Genomic DNA, 22,040 nt, shown 5'->3' with positions numbered 1-22,040 from the left:
TGACCTTCTTGTCTAATGATGGACTGTTGTTTCTATTTGCTTATTTGAGCTGTTCTTGCCATAATATGGACTTGGTATTTTACCAAATAGGTATATCTTCTGTATACCTCCCTACCTTGTCACAACACAACTGATTGTCTCAAACACATTAAGATGGAAAGAAATTCCACAAATTAACTTTTAAGAAGGCACACCTGTTAATTGAAATGCATTCCAGGTGGCTACCTCATGAAGCTGGTTGAAAGAATGCCAAGAGTGTGCAAAACTCTAATCAAGGCAACGGGTGGTTATTTGAAGAATCTCAAATATAAAATATATTTTGATTTGTTGAACACTTTTTTGGTTACTAATCAAATCAAATTTTATTGGTCACATATGGCTAGCAGATGTTATTCCGAGTGTAGCGAAATGCTTGTGCTTCTAGATCCGAAAGTGCAGCTATATCAACAAGTAATCTAACAATTCCACAACAACCTAATTCACACAAATCTAAGTATAACGGGATGGAATAAGAATAAGTACATAGAAGTATATGGATGAGCAATGGCCGAGCGGCATAGGCAAGGTGCAATAGATGGTATAAATTACAGTATATACATATGGGATGAGTAATGCAAGATATGTAAACATCATTATTAAAGTGGCAATTATAAAGTGACTAGTGATCCATATGTTAGAGTGGCCAATGATGGTCTCTATTTAGGCAGGAGCCTCTCTATGTTAGTGATGGCATTATTTCTAGATGGTTCCTTATGTGTTATTTCATAGTTTTGATGTCTTCACTATTATTCTACAATGTAGAAAATAGTACAAATAAAGACAATCCCTTGAAGGAGTAGCTGTGTTCAAACTTTTCACTGGTACTGCATATACACTACCGTTCAAAAGTTTGGGGTCACTTAGAAATGTCCTTGTTTTTGAAAGAAAAGCTCATTTTTTTGTCTATTAAAATAACATAAAATTGTTCAGAAATACAGTGAAGACATTGTTAATGTTGTAAATGACTATTGTAGCTGGAAACGTCAGATTTCTAATGGAATATCTGCATAGGTGTACAGAGGCCCATTATCAGCAACCATCACTCCTGTGTTCCAATGGCACATTGTGTTAGCTAATCCAAGTTTATAATTTTAAAAGGCTAACTGATCATTAGAAACCCGTTTTGGAATTATTTTAGCACAGCTGAAAACTGTTGTTCTGATTAAAGAAGCAATAAAACTGGCCGCCTTTAGACTAGTTGAGTATCTGGGGCATCAGCATTTGTGGGTTTGATTACAGGCTCAAAATGGCCAGAAACAAATAACTTTCTTCTGAGTCTATTCTTGTTCTGAGAAATGAAGGCTTTTCCATGTGAGAAATTGCCAAGAAACTGAAGATCTCGTACAACGCTGTGTACTACTCCCTTCACAGAACAGCGCAAACTGGCTCTAACCAGAATAGAAAGAGGAGTGGGAGGCCCGGTGCACAACTGAGCAAGAGGACAAGTACATTAGAGTGTCTAGTTTGAGAAACAGATGCCTCACAAGTCCTCAACTGGCAGCTTCATTAAATAGTACCCGCAAAACACCAGTCTCAACGTAAACAGTGAAGAGGTGACTCCGGGATGCTGGCCTTCTAGGCAGAGTTCCTCTGTCCAGTGTCTCTGTTATTTTGCCCATCTTAATCTTTTATTTTTGTTGGCCAGTCTGAGATTTGGCTTTTTCTTTGCAACTCTGCCTAGAAGGCCAGCATCCCAGAGTCGCCTCTTCACTGTTGACGTTGAGACTGGTGTTTTGACTGAAAGAGAGATGGAGATGTGTACATTTAGACGGCATTCGGTCCTTATGTTACTGTGTCATAGGCTGTGCTGCATCAAATGTAGGCCTACCTGTCACAAGAAAATAACTTACTATCATGAGATGATATGTCTACATGCATTGTGAACTGCGCTCCATACTGAGATGGGATGTCTGTCCCCACCCTGAGCATTGATGACTGATCATGCAGAGAGAAGGCCCTAGAGAAGCCAGATTTAGGCATCACATATAATTTAACAGTTCCATTTCACGATGGTGTTCATATAAATAATTTATTATAATTGACCTGTTTCTTGCAGTTATTTACCAGGAAAGGTGAGCGGTTTTGGGCGGTAAATCTCGGTAACCGGGTTCCCCGCCATTCAACTGTAGTACAGACAGACAGCTGGGATCCAGTACTACAACCAGCTCCTGTCTGAGCAGCAGAAATGGCTTCTGGCCTGCTACCTCCAGGAGGTGCATCGCTAAGTTCTACAAGAGACTCAGAGAGGCTGAGGGTGAGGACACTGATGAAGAGTAGGAGGATGATGAAGATGTGGAGCCTCTAGGGTGTCCAATCAAAGCGAAGAGTGTTTATTTTTGGTAAATAAAGGCCTACTGTAGATACATTTTTCAACCATTTTCCATCTTAAAAATGAGGCATAAGTAAAGATTTGATTTGTGGATAAACAGATGGAAAAGGGGTCTTAGAAAACATCAACCAGAAAAGTCTTAAAAGGTATTAAAAATACATAAAAACATAATAATTTTGAAGTAAAGACCCCTGCCAACTAATATCAACATTTATACTTATTATTTACCTTCTGTTTTTTTATTTGTATGAATTATTAAGCGATAACAAAAAAATCAGTAACTGAATTACCACAAATAAATCATTAATGGAATTCCTGCAATTGAATTGGCTACAATTGGAAATCATAGTAGTCACGAACCACAGTTAAGTCACCTACTACAGTCCTTCCTTCCAATGGTATACTGTTATGTTCAGCTCATAACTGTTTTCTTTCTCTTTCTGTCTGGTGGTCAACGCAAGTGTCACTCTCTACCTCTCTCTTCAGTTAATGCTACCTCTCCTGGCTCTTACCATAGTTCTGTTACAAGGTGTAAATCCACTTCACTTCACTTCACTCAGCAAGTGAAGCAGATTCACACCTTGTAACAGAACTATGGTAAGAGCCAGGAGAGGTAGCATTAGTTCCATAACCAAAACAGATTTTTTTCAAAGTCAGTGTCATGTCATAGCTGACACCCCATTTTTTCTGCTGACATCTTCGAATCTTAATTAGTAGCAGATATTTAATGTTTTTTTTTTTGCATTAGTTAGTCACATATAATTGATGGTTGTTCATATGTCTCTGAAGTTCAATTTTTTTAAAGTATATTTGTAGCGGGGGAAAAAAGATAAACTAGCAAGTTCTATCTGCCTAAACCCATTTGAACTGCAATCCAATCACAAGCCTGAACAAATACAGACTGACCAATCAAAACACATCCCACTAGGCACACTGCTTGAATCAACGTTGTTTCCGCATTATTTAAATGAAATTACATTGAGCCAACGTGGAATAGACGTTGAATTGACGTCTGTGCCCAGTGATTCGTTGCTGTCACATCGTTGTTCAGTGATGACAGTTATTCGTCTTATGATTATAATACATTTCTTAACGTATTTGATGATCTGTTTTGACTCTTTCTTGGTAAAATAGTGTTATTTATAATTGATGTATTCAAATAGCTACAGTTTTCTTCAAAACTGAACATGTCTAATTCAGAAGTGTCAGATAGAACCTATCTGCAATTACACCCCCCCTAAAAAACAGATTAACAAATGTCTCAGGATTTTGATACTTTTTAGGTACCTTCAAGGTCAGGACCTTAATGATCCATGAAAGAACAATTCACTAGAGAACAGTTCTGAGATCTGGGATGTGAAAACCTTGATGCTCAATATCTCAGCTATGATTTGCGCAGATAGAACCTTATAGTCCCAAGGTCATGCTGTGTAGATTATTCACAGCAGTCTTAGTGTATGGTTTGGTATACTTTGAAATCAATGTTTTTTGTTTGGAATACATTTTAAAGTGAAAATCTTAGTCTCAGCTAATTACATGAATTCACGACTGAATTAATAGATTTAAGTAAAAAAGTCACTGTTATTCTACACCTGTTGTTTATGAAGCATGGGGAATTGCCCTACAGTAAACCAACTTCTGGTAGGCTTGGGTTGACTTAGCGGTGAGTGGAATGGATTTACATTGGTAACAATGCATACAGTCTTCCATTTTAAACAGTCATCAATTGACACCTTTGCTTGTTCCACAAGTCTCTTATGACAATTCTATTAATTGCAACACAACCACCATTTTGTTTATAATTCAACTTAGCACTTTTCCACCTACATTGTTTATCACTATGGTTGAAAATGACATTATGATGCCTGGAGGTTACAGTTCCTTCTGCTCTTTCAACCATTCATACATAACCCATTCTCATCACTTCCTCATTGTTGCCATTGTCTAAAATATTTAATGGTCTACTCATCCTCTATTGTTCCGGCAAGCAAGGGTGGAGACCGATGACGTCACTAATTCCCATCAGACCAACTCCTTGAATGCCCTAGTCCTTGAAGTTTGCATTGTGTACTTTGCTGTATTTAAACAGGGGGATATCGCTTTTCAACAGTGAAACTTCAAAAACTGCTGGATGAGAACATTGTATACATTCTCATGTGTCGGTGGTAAATGATGCCACACACACTCACCTGTCTCGCAAGAGGGATGACATCACCTGCAACAGAGGAGCATTCTCTTTGATGAGAACTGAACAAAGCTCACCACATGGTCTTTTGTTATGAGATGGCACCACCCTGTGGTTGAATCTGGTACTTCTCATCTTCAGACTTGCAGCAGCCTATGAAAAACACAATTTGATGGACCTCCCCTAGGAGGAAACAGCACCGCTAAGAAAATTGTAATAACAAGTAAACTGCATACACAGAGAAATGGTGTGCTCGGCAAAATAAATAATGATAATTTTACAAAACTACTTCCAGAGGACAAAAAATGTCAACAATAAGCAGATATGTGAGAATGCAATATGTTTTGCTCCCTAATCATTGTTGCATGTAAGACGCATGGCGTTAGAATACAGTATGAAATAACTTAGGACACATGCAACTTAAGTTTCATCGGTTTTTAAAAGCTATCATTTTTTTCCGGAACAGCGTGGGCAACACAAATGGAAAACAAACCACACACACAGCCTTACATGAATGACACATGCAACTCTACAAATAAACACGTAAAACATAGTTGGGCCAGCCAACATAAAGTATGACCTTCACAATACAACAAGACACAACAGCCAAACATAAAGGGGGGAAAAAAAACACATGAACGACATGAGGTGCAGTGGGGTTACAATACCAGCAGGTGGAGACAGAGTACAGAACAGTACAGTATAGTACAGTGCCGTGATCGAAGCCAATCACACCAACCAGAGGTGAAATCACTTCAGGTAACTCAGTTTACAATCCAACTGCATGGGAGTATATCTTCGACTACATCCAGAAACAGTGTTAAATAAGCACTGTGCTTAATTGACGACATACTGTAGCATCACCTGCTAAGACCAATAGAACCATTGTTCAGAGCAAATCCTTTTAACAACCTTCCAACTACAGTAGTTGCAAAATGCCATACAGTACTGTACTATGATCCCATACAGTCAGTGCTTGTTGGAGTGAACAGAGCCTGGTTAAGACTCCATCTGACAGACAGACAGGCAGGCAGTGTGAGACAGGATGGTAGACATTAGTGGGAGACCATCAAAGGGAGGGCGGATCCATAAGGCACATGTTGGAAACGTTCATTCAACATCTATTCCATGTTGGTTCAACCTAATTTCATTGTAATGACGTGGAAACCATGTTGATTCAACCAGTATGTGCTCAGTGGGATAGTAAGTAATGTGTGTCTGCTGTACATGACAGTAGCTGGTGCAGTTTGGTTCCATATTTTCTCCGTTTGTTATGGCGGTAACCTTTGGGACATATTTGGGACAATCTTCAACACTGGTATATTATTACTTTGTCCAAGTCAGTGAATAAATGTCTTTTTTTTTTTCAACCCTGCAACCAAAATCAATACTTTCTCTTTTATTTCATTTAAATAAAATATCGCTTCAATCCCCACAGCATAGCAATGTGTGGGGAGTTTCCGTCAAATGTAATCGAACAAAATTAAATAAAAAAAATACTGAACAAAGACACATCGAGGAGGAACAAAAAAAACACGAGGCAAGGTCATCCAAGAATAAAAAACACAACACATCTGACACTGACAGGTTAACTGTGAACAGTAAACGTTGAATAATTACAATACAGTACATGAGTTTCAGATTCCTTTCAAACTCTGAAAATGTGGTGGGAAAAGAACAGCGTGACACATTTCAATACTGCATTGAAAAAGAAGGAAATGAAATAAGAATAACCCTAGACCTAGAGTGTGTGACCACTGGCCCTGTTCTTTCAGCAGGGAAGAGACAGCATTTCCTTGAGCAATACAATGCTTCATTGACCTGACCTTATGAATCTTTCATTGAATGACCTATGAATCTTTCATTGAATGACCTATGAATCTTTCAACTACATTTGAGTTGGTGTGGCCTGCAGGATATTCACTGGGAAAAGCCAAGGTGCACCCAGTAATCTGTATACAGTGCATTGAATAGATAAGAATGCGTGGTCGAATCTATCCACTTCATAAAATAGAGAAGACACTGCAATTCCCTAGAACAGTCCTGTCAATCATTTTGATTTAGGCCTGCCGGTCAGAAAACATTATAAAATGCTACAAATGAATTCATAAATTAATGATTATAAATATTTGGTCCTGTGCGCTCAATAAATGACCTTAGTATAATATATAGAGAAAAACTATAATACTGTAGTCCTACTGTCTATACTGAACAAAAATATAAACGCAACATGTAAAGTGTTGGTCCCATGTTTCATGAGCTGAAATGAAATGTTTCCATACACACAAAAAGCTAATTTCTCTAAAATGAGTTTACATCCCTGTTCGTGAGCATTTCTCCTTTGCCAAGATAATCCATCCACCTGACAGGTGTGGCATATCAAGAAGCTGATTAAACAGCACCTTGTGCTGAGGACAGTAAAAGGCCACTCTAAAATGTGCAGTTTTGTCACACAACACAATGCCACAGGTGTGTCAAGTTTTGAGGAAGTGTGTAATTGGCATACTGACTGCAGGAATGTCCACCAGAGCTGTTGTCAGAGAATTGAATGTTCATTGCTCTAACATAAGCTGCCTCCACTGTTGTTTAAGAGAATTTGGCAGTCCGTCCAACCGGCTTCACAACCGCAGACCACGTGTAACCACACCAGCCCAGGACCTCCACATCCGACTTCTTCACCATCTCGATCATCTGTGACCAGCCACCCGGACAGCTGATGAAACTTTGGGTTTGCAAAACCGAAGAATTTACACACAAACTGTCAAACCTCTCAGGGGAAGCTCATCAGCCTGCTTGTCATCCTCACCATCCTCACTGCAGGTCGGTGTCGTTACCGACTTCAGTGAGCAAATGCTCACCTTCGATGACCACTGGCACGCTGGAGAAGTGTGCTCTTTGTGGCTGAATCCCGCTTTCAACTGTACCAGGCAGATGGCAGACAGCGTGTATGGCATCAAGTGTTAGTGGTTTGCTGATGTGAACAGAGTGCCCCATGGTGGTGGTGGGGTTATGGTATGGGCAGGCATAAACTACGGACTACGAACACAATTGCATTTTATCGATGGCAATTTGAATGCACAGAGATCCTGAGGCCCATTGTCGTGCCATTCATCCGCCGTCATCACCTCGATTCAGCACGATAATGCACGGCCCCATGTCGTAAGGATCTGTACGCAATTCATGGAAGCTGAAAATGTCCCAGTTCTTCCATGGCCTGCATACTCACCAGACATGTCACCCATTGAGCATGTTTGGGATGCCCTGGATCGACGTGTACAACAGTTTCTTCAAGTTACAGCCAATATCCAGCAACTTCGCACAGCCATTGAAGAGGAGTGGGACAACATTCCACAATCAACAGCCTGATCAACTCTATGTGAAGGAGATGTGGTGGCAAATGATGGCCACACCAGATACTGACTGGTTTTCTGATCCACGCCCCTACCTTTTTATTAAGGTATCTGTGATCAACAGATGCATATCTGTATTCCCAGTCATGTGAAATCCATAGATTAGGGCCTAAATAATTTATTTAAATTGACTGATTTCCTTATATGAACTGTAACTCAGTAAAATCATTGAAATTGTTGCATGTTGCGTTTATATTTTTGTTGAGCATAGTTTACCATACATGGGTATTTAAAGAGTCTTAATATTAATACGGTAGCATCATCAGTAACCTGGATATATTAGGACAAACGTGGACATTGTGCTGAAGCAACACAAAATCTAAACAAGGCTCACGTAGAGTGGGGCGAGTGACAGACTAAACCTAGCAGTGCTCTGTCATTAAATATCTCTGGTTCCACGACTGCATCGGTAAAGTTCTGCATGGGAGTTGCTGCAGTCTGTTTATTGCGGGTCTCTGTGAGTCTGTATCCAGTGTTGTCTGCTCTGAACTCTGATTTGAGCTGTACAGTAGATGGAGACCGTTGAACTCCCTCACGCTGTCATAACACAAGGCATTGTGTGGCTCGTGGCGGAAAACAATGTAATCCTGCACCGGGGGCGTGTTTTGACAGAGTTGCGCATATCAATATCATGACGGAAAACACAAAGCGTAGAAAGAAGCACCAAAGGAAGATGGAGGTGAAGTAAGAAGCTCTTCAAAAAACTAAAATATACCTCATGATAATGGTAAGATGCCTCATTGTTAAAGGTAACATAGGTATCAATGTTTGAGCCTAAATGACAGATGTCCAACTGGTAGAGAAATTCCACTGTAGGGTAAAATGTTGTTAGGATGTCAAGGCAGGATGAGAGAATCAAACCACATTGCTTATTATCGTCACACAGAGAGTCTAGAATGCTGTTTCAAAAGAAAAGAAAGCAACAACACCTCAAATAAAAAACTGGGCTAGGATCAGCAGTCATGGACAGGTTTTGGCAGAGATACCTTGGCCAACGCTGGAGAGCAAGGGACCATTCACCTTCTCCCTCTAACCACTAGGGTCACTTGGTCCAGTATACTGTATGCCATAGGACAGTCTGGGTTAAGAAAGCCAGAGGCTAAGATCCAGAGCCTAGAGAACAGTTCATTCATATAATGATTCTAGCCATGCTTACGCTACCAGCTGGCATATGAAACAACCTCCTCATTCTACCCAGCCCAGCAGATAGGTGCAATAAAATGTGTTGTTTTACAGGGTCAGCCATTTTAGTATGGCGCCCCTGGAGCAAATGAGGGTTAAGTGCCTTGCTCAAGGGCACATCAGCAGATTTTTCACCTTGTTGGCTCGGGTATTCGAACCAGCAACCTTTCGGTTACTGGCCCAATGCTCTAGCCGCTAGGCTACCTGCCGCCCCAAGACAGTACGGTCTTTCTCCTCCTGTACAACGGAACTTCCATGGGAAGCATTGCTAGGTTGGAGCAGGCAGGCAGGGGCAGTAGTATGACTGGTGGATGTAGTATTAGAGGTTAAGGTTCAGTGAGGACCAGAGGAGGCCATCTGTGATCAGCTGTGGTAGCTGGGCACGGCTTGCTGTTTCTGGGAGAGGCGCAGCAGCTCCTCCCTGATGGCCTTGATGAGGGAAGCAGAGGAGTGATTGGGGGGAGAGGAGGACTCCTCTGGAGGGTAACCGAATCCGGTTGTGTGTGTGTCCAGGTGGGCCAGGGGGGATGAGGGCTCCCTTAGTGCACTTCTACTAGGCATCTGGAACATAGAGGAGGAGGAGTAGTCAGGGTAGCCCAGAAGAACCTGACGCAAACAGGGAAGGAGGGACAGAAAAAAGAGAAGAGAAAGAAGTTTTAGGAGAAAATAGGAAAGTGTGTGTTTTTACATTGCTTATTTCACTACAGTTCTCAATAGATCATGGGAACGTTCATCTCTACAGATTGACAGCTAGGAGGTAAAATAACTATAAATGCAGGATGTTAATTTGCACCAGTTTGCTACAGCAGGAAAATGATTCTGTAGCAACAGCAACAGGAAATGTGAAATATTATGTGGATTATAATTCATGGACATTTGTGACCCGTTTCAGGAAACTAGGCGTTTGTCGCAAGTCACGACTTCACAGGAGAGCCATTTTAGCATAAAAAAAAATTAAAAAAATGGAACATGTGAACTTTTATGTGCCTTAACTTCTTGGATATAGGGGGCGCTATTTTAATTTTTGGATGAAAAACTTTCCCGTTTTAAACAAGATATTTTGTCACAAAAAGATGCTCGACTATGCATATAATTGACAGATTTGGAAAGAAAACACTCTGACGTTTCCAAAACTGCAAAGACATTGTCTGTGAGTGCCACAGAACTGATGTTACAGAAAAAACCCAGATAAAAATCCAATCAGGAAGTGCCGCATTTTTTGAAATCGCCTCATGCCAAAGACTCCTTATATGGCTGTGAAGGAGCTAGGAGTCAACTTACGTTTTCCACGTTTTCCCCAAGGTGTCTGCAGCATTGTGACGTATTTGTAGGCATATCATTGGAAGATTGACCATAAGAGACTACATCTACCAGGTGGTCGCTTGGTGTCCTCCGTCGCAATTATTGCGTAATCTCCAGCTGCAGTATTCTGATGAGAAGCCAACTGCCACCACTGATAGATTATCGAATAGATATGTGAAAAACACCTTGAGGATTGATTCTAAACAACGTTTGCCATGTTTCTGTCGACATTATGGAGTTTATTTGGAAAAAAGTTTGGCGTTGTAAGTGACTGCAATTGCCGGTCTTTTTCTTAGCCAAACGTGATGAACAAAACAGAGCTATTTCGTCTACACAAATAATATTTTGGGAAAAAATTAACATTTGCTATCTAACTAAGAGTCTCGTCATTGAAAACATCCGAAGTTCTTCAAAGGTAAATTATTTTATTTGAATGCTTTTCTTGTTTTTGTGAAAATGTTGCCTGCTGAATGCTAGGCTTAATGCTATGCTAGGCTATCAATACTCTTACACAAATGCTTGTGTAGCTTTGGTTGAAAATCATATTTTGAAAATCTGAGATGACAGTGTTGTTAACAAAAGGCTAAGCTTGTGTTTGAATATATTATTTTCATTTAATTTGCGATTTTCATGAATAGGAAACGTTGCATTATGGTAATGAGCTTGAGGCTATGATTACGCTCCCGGATACGGGATTGCTCGACGCTAGAGGTTAATAACAAACTTGTATGCCATCTGTAAATGTGAATACAATTGTTAAATTATGAGCCTTGTTGGTTAAGCCAAAGAAAAAAAGTCAGCAACCTTCCCACTATCCATGATTGGCTGAGATAATGAGTGGGCTGGACATGCCGAGACAGAAGTTCGGATTGGTCTCCCATATAGAATGCGTCTGTCTATTTGAGCTGGTCAGTCTGTCTATGTTGGTAATCCTGTCAAGCGCGGCATTAAAAAAATGTGTAGTGTAATGGAGCTGCATAAACGTTGCTATCCACTTTCTGGAGGATCAATATTTGAAATCAGTGGAATTAGAGTATGATAGCTAAAGAGATGGAAAAAACACCTGTCTCCAGATTACATCAACAAACTAAGGGCAAACGTGGCATAGCATCCGTGACAGGGAGACGCGTCCATCATGCATGATGATGTATGCGGGTAAGATAGTCTAGCTAGCTACATTTTCAGATATTACACGTTTCTAATTTTGACATAAAGTGGTTTCATTTCAAGCTAAAGTCTACTGTTAGCTAGCTAGCTAACATAAGCCGGCTCTCCCTAGCTAACGTTACGTGTATGACGTTATTATTTGTATCCCAGAACCGTTTGATGCTGCCACCACCATGTTTGACAGTGGGGATGGTGTGTTCAGGGTGATGAGCTGTGTTGCTTTTACGCCAAACATAACGTTTTGCATTGTTGCCAAAAAGTTCAATTTTGGTTTCATCTGACCAGAGCACCTTCTTCCACATGTTTGGTGTGTCTCCCAGGTGGCTTGTGGCAAACTTTAAACGACACTTTTTATGGATATCTTTAAGAAATGGCTTTCTTCTTGCCACTCTTCCATAAAGGCCAGATTTGTGCAATATACGACTGATTGTTGTCCTATGGACAGAGTCTCCCACCTCAGCTGTAGATCTCTGCAGTTCATCCAGAGTGATCATGGGCCTCTTGGCTGCATCTCTGATCAGTCTTCTCCTTGTATGAGCTGAAAGTTTAGAGGGACGGCCAGGTCTTGGTAGATTTGCAGTGGTCTGATACTCCTTCCATTTCAATATTATCGCTTGCACAGTGCTCCTTGGGATGTTTAAAGCTTGGGAAATCTTTTTGTATCCAAATCCGGCTTTAAACTTCTTCACAACAGTATCTCGGACCTGCCTGGTGTGTTCCTTGTTCTTCATGATGCTCTCTGCGCTTTTAACGGACCTCTGAGACTATCACAGTGCAGGTGCATTTATACGGAGACTTGATTACACACAGGTGGATTGTATTTATCATCATTAGTCATTTAGGTCAACATTGGATCATTCAGAGATCCTCACTGAACTTCTGGAGAGAGTTTGCTGCACTGAAAGTAAAGGGGCTGAATAATTTTGCACGCCCAATTTTTCAGTTTTTGATTTGTTAAAAAAGTTTGAAATATCCAATAAATGTCGTTCCACTTCATGATTGTGTCCCACTTGTTGTTGATTCTTCACAAAAAAATACAGTTTTATATCTTTATGTTTGAAGCCTGAAATGTGGCAAAAGGTCGCAAAGTTCAAGGGGGCGGAATACTTTCGCAAGGCACTGTATATATATATATATATATATATATATATATATATATATATATATATATATATATATATAATGTAACTTTTTTTCTCCCCAATTTCGTGGTATCCAATTGGTAGTAGTTACAGTCTTGTCTCATCACTGCAACTCCCGTACGGACTCGGGAGAGGCAAATATCGAGAGCCATGTGTCTTCCCGAAACACAACCCAACCAACCGCACTGCTTCTTGACACAATGCCCATCCAACCCGGAAGTCAGCCGCACAAATGTGTCGGAGGAAACACCGTACACCTGGCGACCTGGTCAGCGTGCATTGCACCCGGCCCGCCACAGTAGTCGCTAGTGCGCGATGAGACAAAGATATTCCTGCCGGCCAACCCTCCCTAACCCGGACGACGCTGGGCCAATTGTGGGCCTCCCGTTCACGGCCGGCTGCGACAGAGCCTGGACTCGAACCCAGAATCTCTGGTGGCACAGCTAGCCACCCGGGAGGACCCAGAAGCCTTTTTAAACCTCAAATACATCACACTTTTTCAATTTCCTGGGTTCCAGGCAAGTTCTCTTGCAACAGGGTGATCAAATTAAGAACTACAGAACTCAAATTGATATGCAGCAACATAGAGTCCAGAAGAACAAGAGCATGCCATTGTACAGTATATTTGGAGATCTAGAGAGGCTAGCTGGAGGAGGAAAGGATTAAAAACGAAGGTATAGTAAGTCTCATAAGGAGGTGTGTAGTCAGATCAGGACTCACAGGGTCTCTGGTGGGTCTGAAGTCATCGTCAGCATACGGTCCCCACCCCGAACCTCCAGTCTGACCTGGAGGGGCCCTGCTCCCCGCCGGGTACCCCCCGTTGATCCGGCTCCCAAGACCCATCTGGGTCAGGTGATGGAGCTGGGCACCTACAAACAGATGCACGCACAAATCAAATCAAATTTTATTTGTCACATACACATGGTTAGCAGATGTTAATGCGAGTGTAGCGAAATGCCTGTGCTTCTAGTTCCGACAATGCGGTAAAAACCAACAAGTAATCTAACCACAACAACTACCTTGTTAACTACTAACTAACTACTAACTACTCTACAAGTGTAAAGGAATGAAGAATATGTACATAAAAATATAGGAATGAGTGATGGTACAGAACGGCATAGGCAAGATGCAATATATGGTATCGAGTACAGTATATACATATGAGATGAGTAATGTAGGGTATGTAAACATTATATGAAGTGGCATTGTTTACATACATTTTTACATTGTTAAAGTGGCTGGAGTTGAGTCAGTATGTTGGCAACAGCCACTCAATGTTAGTGATGGCTGTTTAACAGTCTGATGGCCTTGAGATAGAAGCTGTTTTTCCAGTCTCTCGGTCCCTGCTTTGATGCACCTGTACTGACCACGCCTTCTGGATGATAGCGGGGTGAACAGGCATTGACTCGGGTGGTTGTTGTCCTTGATGATCTTTATGGCCTTCCTGTGACATTGGGTGGTGTAGGTGTCCTGGAGGGCAGGTAGTTTGCCCCCGGTGATGCGTTGTGCAGACCTCACTACCCTCTGGAGAGCCTTGCGGTTGTGGGCGGAGGGGTTGCCGTACTAGGCGGTGATACAGCCCGACAGGATGCTCTCAATTGTGCATCTTAAAACTTTGTGAGTGCTTTTGGTGACAAGCCGAATTTCTTCAACCTCCTGAGGTTGAAGAGGCGCTGCTGCACCTTCTTCACCACGCTGTCTGTGTGGGTGTACCAATTCAGTTGTCCGTGATGTGTACACCGAGGAACTTAAAACTTACTACCCTCTCCACTACTGTCCCGTCGGATAGGGGGGTGCTCTGCTGTTTCCTGAAGTCCACGATCATCTCCTTTGTTTTGTTGACGTTGAGTGTGAGGTTATTTTCCTGACACCAAACTCCGAGGGCCCTCACCTCCTCCGTGTAGGCCGTCTAGTCGTTGTTGGCAATCAAGCCTACCACTGTAGTGTCGTCTGCAAACTTGATGATTGAGTTGGAGGCATGTATGGCCACGCAGTCGTGGGTGAACAAGGAGTACAGGAGAGGGCTCAGAACGCACCCATGTGGGGCCCCAGTGTTGAGGATCAGCGGAGTGGAGATGTTGTTACCTACCCTCACCACCTGGGGGGCGGCCCGTCAGGAAGTCCAGTACCCAGTTGCACAGGGCGGGGTCGAGACCCGGGGTCGAGACCCAGGGTCTCGAGCTTGATGACGAGTTTGGAGGGTACTATGGTGTTAAATGCTGAGCTGTAGTCGATGAACAGCATTCTCACATAGGTATTCCTCTTGTCCAGATGGGTTAGGGTAGTGTGCAGTGTGGTTGCGATTGCGTCGTCTGTGGACCTATAGGGGCGGTAAGCAAATTGGAGTGGGTCTAGGGTGTCAGGTAGGGTGGAGGTGACATGGTCCTTGACTAGTCTCTCAAAGCACTTCATGATGACTGAAGTGAGTGCTACGGGGCGGTAGTCGTTTAGCTCAGTTACCTTAGCTTTCTTGGGAACAGGAACAATGGTGGCACTCTTGAAGCATGTGGGGACAGCAGACTGGGATAAGGATTGATTGAATATGTCCATAAACACACCAGCCAGCTGGTCTGCGCATGCTCTGAGGACGAGGCTGGGGATGCGGTCTGGGCCTGCAGCCTTGCGAGGGTTAACACGTTTAAATGTTTTACTCACGGTGGCTGCAGTGAAGTAGAGTCCGCAGGTTTTGGTAGCGGGCCGTGTCAGTGGCAATGTATTGTCCTCAAAGCGGGCAAAGAAGTTGTTTAGTCTGTCTTGGAGCAAGATATCCTGGTCCGTGACGGGGCTGGTTTTCTTTTTGTAATCCGTGATTGACTGTAGACCCTGCCACATACCTCTTGTGTCTGAGCCGTTGAATTGCGACTCTACTTTGTCTCTATACTGACGCTTATCTTGTTTGATTGCCTTGCGGAGGGAATAGCTACACTGTTTGTATTTGGTCATGTTTCCGGTCACTTTGCCCTGATTAAAAGCAGTGGTTCACACTTTCAGTTTCGCGCGAATGCTGCCATCAGTCCACAGTTTCTGTTTTGGGAATGTTTTAATAGTTGCTGTGGGTACGACATCGCCGATGCACTTGCTAATAAACTCGCTCACCGAATCAGCGTATTCGTCAATGTTGTTGTTTGACGCAATGCGGAACATATCCCAGTCCACGTGATCGAAGCAATCTTGAAGCGTGGAATCAGATTGGTTGGACCAGCGTTGAACAGACCTGAGCACGGGAGCTTCCTGTTTTAGTTTCTGTCTATATGCTGGAAGCAACAAAATGGAGTCGTGGTCAGCTTTTCCGACAAACACGCGCACACACAAAAACATACATATCAACCCTCAGGCATATCTGACATTTAATCCTCACTGGCCTGTAATACACTTTGATGCAGTTCCTTCAATTAACATGCACTCTCTGTGCAGCAGCAGCACTTCATAAGGCAGAGTCCATTTATATTAGTGTAACTCTCACAGCACACCAAGACCCAGACTATTTAATAATTCAATAGAGACTAGGCTGTTTGAGGCTGACAGGCTCATGGGAGAGAGGTGAGTGGTCTGGGTTAGACACACATACATCCAGTGACTGTTGAGCTGTGTGTGTGTGTGTGTGTGTGTGTGTGTGTGTGTGTGTGTGTGTTTGTGTGTGTGTGTGTGCGTACCTGTGGTGCCCCCTACTGGTCGTGGCCTGGCTGAGAAGGGGAGGTCTTCAGTGTACAGGCCCCTGGTGGAATAGTGGCTGTCTGGGGGGAGCTGGTCAACATGTCCTGGGTCACCTGGTGGCAGGTAGCTGGAGCCCTGGCCCTGTCTGAAATACAGTACAAATGTCAAATAGAGGTCCTATTGTATAACGTCATAGCTTCTATGATGTGCATCAGCTGCAGACGTCGGTCATTGTTTCAGTGTGTGTGTGTGTGTGTGTGTGTGTGTGTGTGTGTGTGTGTGTGTGTGTGTGTGTGTGTGTGTGTGTAAATCAAAAGAAGATCAACCAAAGCAAATCACCACCATCTCTGTCTTTTATTAGGCAGTTAGGAGACTGGATCAATTAAACCAGTGGTTCCCAACTCCGGTCCTCGAGTACCCCCAACAGTACATATTTTTGTTGTGGCCCCGGACAAGCACAGCTGATTCTACTTGTCAACTAATCATCAAGCCCTTGACAAGTTCAATCAGGTGTTTTTGTCCAAGGCTACAAAAAAAAAGTGTTCTGTTGGGGTTACTCGAGGACTGGAGTTGGGACACACTGCATTAAACTACTAAATTAAAGATGAAAAAAATAATGTATGAGTCCCTGCTCTCCGCATGGACACACGCAAAGGAAAACATCCCCCCACGAAAGATCTGGGAATATGAGACCATAGATTCAATGTATGGCTCAATGTAGCCTACAGTATGTATGGCTCAATGTAGCCTACAGTATGTATGGCTCAATGTAGCCTACAGTATGTATGGCTCAAAGTAGCCTACAGTCGTGGGGGTAAACATAAGAAAAATGAAAATGCTCTTCCTATCCTCTCAGAGTTAGTTAGCTACACATACTATTACATTATATAACAAACAGTTGAAGTCGGACGTTTACATACACTTAGGTTGGCGTCATTAAAACTCAATGTTCAACCACACCACAAAATCCTTGTTAACAAACTATAGTTTTGGCAAGTTGGTTAGGACATCTATGTGCATGACACAAGTCATTTTTCTAATAATTGTTTACAGACAGATTGTTTCACTTATAATTCACTGTATCACAACTCCAGTGGGTCAGAAGTTTACATACACTAAGTTGACTGTGCCTTTAAACAGCTTGGAAAATTCCAGAAAATGATGTCATGGCTTTAGAAGCTTCTGATAGGCTAATTGACATAATTTGAGTCAATTGGAGGTGTACCTGTGGATGTATTTCAAAGCCTACCTTCAAACTCAGTGCCTCTTTGCTTGACATCATGCGAAAATCAAAATAAATCAGCCAAGACCTCAGAAAAAAAATGTAGACCTGCACAAGTGTGGTTCATCCTTGGGAGCAATTTCCAAACGCCTGAAGGTACAACGTTCATCTGTACAAAATATAGTATGCAAGTATAAACACAATGGAACCACGCAGCCGTCATAACGCTCAGGATGGAGACGCGTTCTGTCTCCTAGAGATGAACGCACTTTGGTGTGAAAAGTGCAAATCAATCCCAGAACAGCAGCAAAGGACATTGTGAAGATGCTGGAGGAAACAGGTACAAAAGTATCTATATCCACAGTAAAACAAATCCTATATCGACATAACCTGAAAGGCCACTCAGCAAGGAAGAAGCCACTGCTCCAAAACAGCCATAAAAAAGCCAGACTACGGTTTGCAACTGCACATGGGGACAAAGATCATACTTTTTGGAGAAATGTCCTCTGGTCTGATGAAACAAAAATAGAACTGTTTGGCCATAATGACCATCGTTATGTTTGAAGGAAAAAGGTGGGCTTGCAAGCCAAAGAACACTATCCCAACCGTGAAGCATGGGAGTGGCAGCATCATGTTGTGGGGGTGCTTTGCTGCAGGGACTGCAGGGACTGGTGCACTTCACAAAATAGATGGCATCATGAGGCTGGAAAATGATGTGGATATATTGAAGCAACATCTCAAGACATCAGTCAGGAAGTTAAAGCTTGGTCACAAATGGGTCTTCCAAATGGACAATGACCCCAAGCATACTTCCAAAGTTGTGGCAAAATGGCTAAAGGACAACAAAGTCAGGGTATTGGAGTGGCCATCACAAAGCCCTAACCTCATCCTATAGAAAATGTGTGGGCAGAACTGAAAAAGCGTGTGCGAGCAAGGATGCCTAAAAACCTGACTCAGTTACACCAGCTCTGTCAGGAGGAAAGGGCCAAAATTCACCCAATTTATTGTGGGACGCTTGTGGAAGGCTACCTGAAACGTTTGACCCAAGATAAACAATTTAAAGTCAATGCTACCAAATACTAATTGAGTGTATGTAAACTTCTGACCCACTGGGAATGTGATGAAATAAATAAAAGCAGAAATAAATCATTCTCTCTGCTATTATTCTGACATATTACATTCTTAAAATAAAGTGGTGATCCTAACTGACCTAAAACAGGGAATTTTTACTTGGATTAAATTTCAGGAATTGTGAAAAACTGAAAACTTTAAATGTATTTGGTTAAAGTGTATGTAAACTTCCAACTTCAGATGTAGGTATTGTATCTCTATGGTAAGCTACTCACCGCTGTAGTAAGCCTTGGACTGAAGGAGGGGACATTCCTAACTCAGCGTATCTCTGAGGAGAGAGACATTTTGTCAGGACAAAGACACACAGACACTGGGATGGACAAGTAAAGATTACAGGGACCTCACTGAAGCGTGCAGATCATGTACAATCAAAACCGATATCACCCACTAACACAGTATATATCCAGATAAAGCACTTTACACACAAAAGGCTGGAGCATAATATTGCTATTTATGTTGATTGAATTTTACATTACGCCATGATAGTCTACCATCGTACAGCACACTAAGCTTTGGTGTTTTGCTGGGAGACATGGAGAAATAGCCTATGGGATTCTCTTGTTTCAGCTGGATGTTGTTTTCCTGCTCTAAAAGTGACCTTTCAGAGCACATTAATGCACTGAACCAGAACAAGCACTGAGAATGGCTTTTATGAGAGCACAGATGAATTTAGAGCTCTCTCTACACCTGAGGTAGTCAACTGTCTTTATTGGGCTGGTTTTAGACAACAGAGCTATTACTCTGCTAAGACGTCTGTATGAATTTAAAATGACTGGGAGTGAACTTTATAAAACTAAAATAGGAAAGGTCAAAGAAAATGTTCATAAAGAAAGCTGAAGAGACTAACCTTTATTTGCTCTTATCAAATGTATTAAGGTCTGCTCTTGCCTCACATGTCCTAAAATCAACTTTGAACAGCAGAAGGTTAGATATTTAAGAAAGGAATGCAGTGTACATTTAAAGCACTGGCATATCCACTACTATTGTATTATACATATAGTGCTGGTATTTGTTTGAAGAGGTTGAATACTCCCTAATATATATAATTCATGATAAACAGCTCCTTTCTCACATTTGAATGTATATTATATTGTAAATCTTCCTAATATGATCAGTGTAATCGGGAACACACGCTATAGCTCTTATCATTTAATTCATTAGCATGGTACTGCCTTGAGGGCAATTACGAACTGGTCATTTTCTTTTTTTAAGCACAGACAACGGGTTGCTGCATTGCACGTTAAACAGAGGACTGTAACTGTAGTGTTTTGTTGCGCCTTATGGTAAATAACCATACCAAACCTCCAGCAGCCTTTACGTCTCATATGGTTGGGCTGTGCAGCTCACATGTCCTAAGATTTAGGAGTTTGTTAGGAACATATGTACAGTATTACTGTAGACGTATGGCTCGCGCATTGTACTGTAGTAGTGTGCAGCTGCATGAAGGTCTCATGTGCTGTAGTAATGTAGAGTTGAGTGGGGTCAGGGGTCAGGGGTCAGGGGGCTGGGTGGGCGAGACAGACGGAGACTTCCTTCACTGATTAGTAACTAAGAAGATCTAATTCAACCGGAAACATGTTGTAAATGCAGTGTGTCTGTGCGGAGAGTCAAACAGACAGTGAAAACCTGAGAGTGGCGAGGTAAAGGAGGAAAAAGAGTCAATCGTGACGTATGTAACAGTTATCCATATTACATTAGGAAAACGGTGCTGCACCTCACGCTTACGAAAGCCGGTGAAATCCCCCCCCAAAAACCTCGAACTTACGAGACACCCTTCGGTGTCAATTGCACTCGTCTGTAGCAGGACAAGGACCAAGCAGGAGAGCTGTCAGTAGTCCCCAGAGGTGTTAGTGAATCAATAGAGCTGTGGAGGGGGAGGCCATACAGACTCACCGAGGAGAAGGGGCTGAGTGCTGGGTAAGACGAGCCCCAGGGGCGGGTTCCACCGCAGGGTGGGGGACTGGAGCTGGGGAGGTTTGAGTTGACACCAGTTTGGGTGAGGCCGGCCGTGCTGCCCTGGGAGTTGGGGGAGACCAGGGCAAAGGCATCGTCCAGCAGAGAGTGCATCTGCTGCCGGGCCTCCTCGATGGAGGGCTGGGGGGGCATGTAGGGGGGCGGAGGAGGGGCATGCCCCGGAGGGGGCGAGTTGGGGCCCAGGAAGACGTCGTCGTTGGGGGAGGGGGTCCCGGACTCTGGGGCCTGGTCAGGGTCCGACTGGGAACAATAAGAGACTAGATTTGACTAATGTATTACTAATGTAAAGAAGAGAGGAGAAAGATGGTCATTAGCCAAAGTCATTATACACATCATGACTCTAATATTCATTCAGATCAGTTTGGAGTTGGAAAAAATAGATACATAAAATGAAAAATGATTATTGTTATTTAACTTTTTTTAATCACAAAAATGTGATTATGTTATATTTTTGTAACAACGCCAAAAGGAACAGAAATGTTTCATGTATGTTACATCTGGACCCCGACCAAGAAGACATTCCTCTCCGTTGACAACATAAAAGCACCTTTTACTCTCTGACTGAGATTTCTATTGTGTGTGTGTGTGTGTATAAAATATGCTCCACAGGTATACCCACCACATAGGCCACGTTGTTGACCCCAGGGTATTTCCTGTAGGTGCCGTCGCTGTCGTTGGAGATGAGGCGGTCCTTGTCTGCGTCCGTCAGGCTGCCGTTCAGCTGGTGCTTCTTCTTCTGCTTGGGAGAACGCCTCCCCCTGCCACTGAGAGAGAGAGAGATGTCAATACAGAGTAGCAGCACATACAGTATTATGGAAGGGCAAAAAAACACCCACAATCACACTGAAATGGCACCCTATTCCCTACAGTTAACTATTTTTGACCATTTGGTCTAAAAATGGCACTAATCTTTATATAGTGCACTACTGTTAAGCTGCACTCAAAAGTAGTGCACTATATAGGAAATAGGGAGCTATTTCCGACGCAGGGACAGAATCAAAGGGTTTAGGCCTGGACTCTTATCTACTGGTCGTTTGGAATGGAATGGAGGCCCGGCAATCTGAATAAACATTAAACGTGAGGGTTTTTTATTCAATGGAGACATCTTTATCTTTCTCCCTAAAATGTTAGCAAACTGAAGGTGCATTTTTAAAAACTCCCTTCTACTTTTCCACTGTCTCAACTACTCTCCTACCGGTAGGAGACTTCTCCTCATTGTGACTGCAAAAAACACCGGAAGTTTCTCCCAAGTTCAAAGTGATCAAAGCAAATTAGTCTAGATGTTTCTGGGGGGCGTACAGTT

At 42.5% G+C, this 22,040-nt stretch overlaps 1 protein-coding gene across 1 annotated transcript in view; it reads right to left on the bottom strand.

Moving 5' to 3' along the window:
- Nucleotides 1-6,898: 6,898 nt before the first annotated feature.
- The window catches only part of LOC139407150 (UPF0606 protein KIAA1549-like), an 85,200-nt gene continuing 70,058 nt past the window's right edge, over nucleotides 6,899-22,040 (bottom strand). Inside the window, exons 16-21 of the mRNA XM_071150639.1 lie at nucleotides 21,357-21,501; nucleotides 20,657-20,977; nucleotides 18,979-19,031; nucleotides 16,410-16,555; nucleotides 13,477-13,625; nucleotides 6,899-9,751 (exon numbers count right to left, since the gene is read on the bottom strand). Of these exons, the coding sequence (XP_071006740.1) occupies nucleotides 9,509-9,751; nucleotides 13,477-13,625; nucleotides 16,410-16,555; nucleotides 18,979-19,031; nucleotides 20,657-20,977; nucleotides 21,357-21,501 (1,057 nt within the window). The 3' untranslated portion in view covers nucleotides 6,899-9,508. The remainder of the gene's footprint in view (nucleotides 9,752-13,476; nucleotides 13,626-16,409; nucleotides 16,556-18,978; nucleotides 19,032-20,656; nucleotides 20,978-21,356; nucleotides 21,502-22,040) is intronic.

Source organism: Oncorhynchus clarkii, chromosome 1 (assembly GCF_045791955.1).
Source record: "Oncorhynchus clarkii lewisi isolate Uvic-CL-2024 chromosome 1, UVic_Ocla_1.0, whole genome shotgun sequence".
In the NCBI taxonomy this organism is placed as follows: Eukaryota; Metazoa; Chordata; class Actinopteri; order Salmoniformes; family Salmonidae; genus Oncorhynchus; species Oncorhynchus clarkii.
The sequence above is the reverse complement of the archived record's forward strand: the minus strand, read 5'-3'. Positions and strand labels throughout refer to the sequence as shown.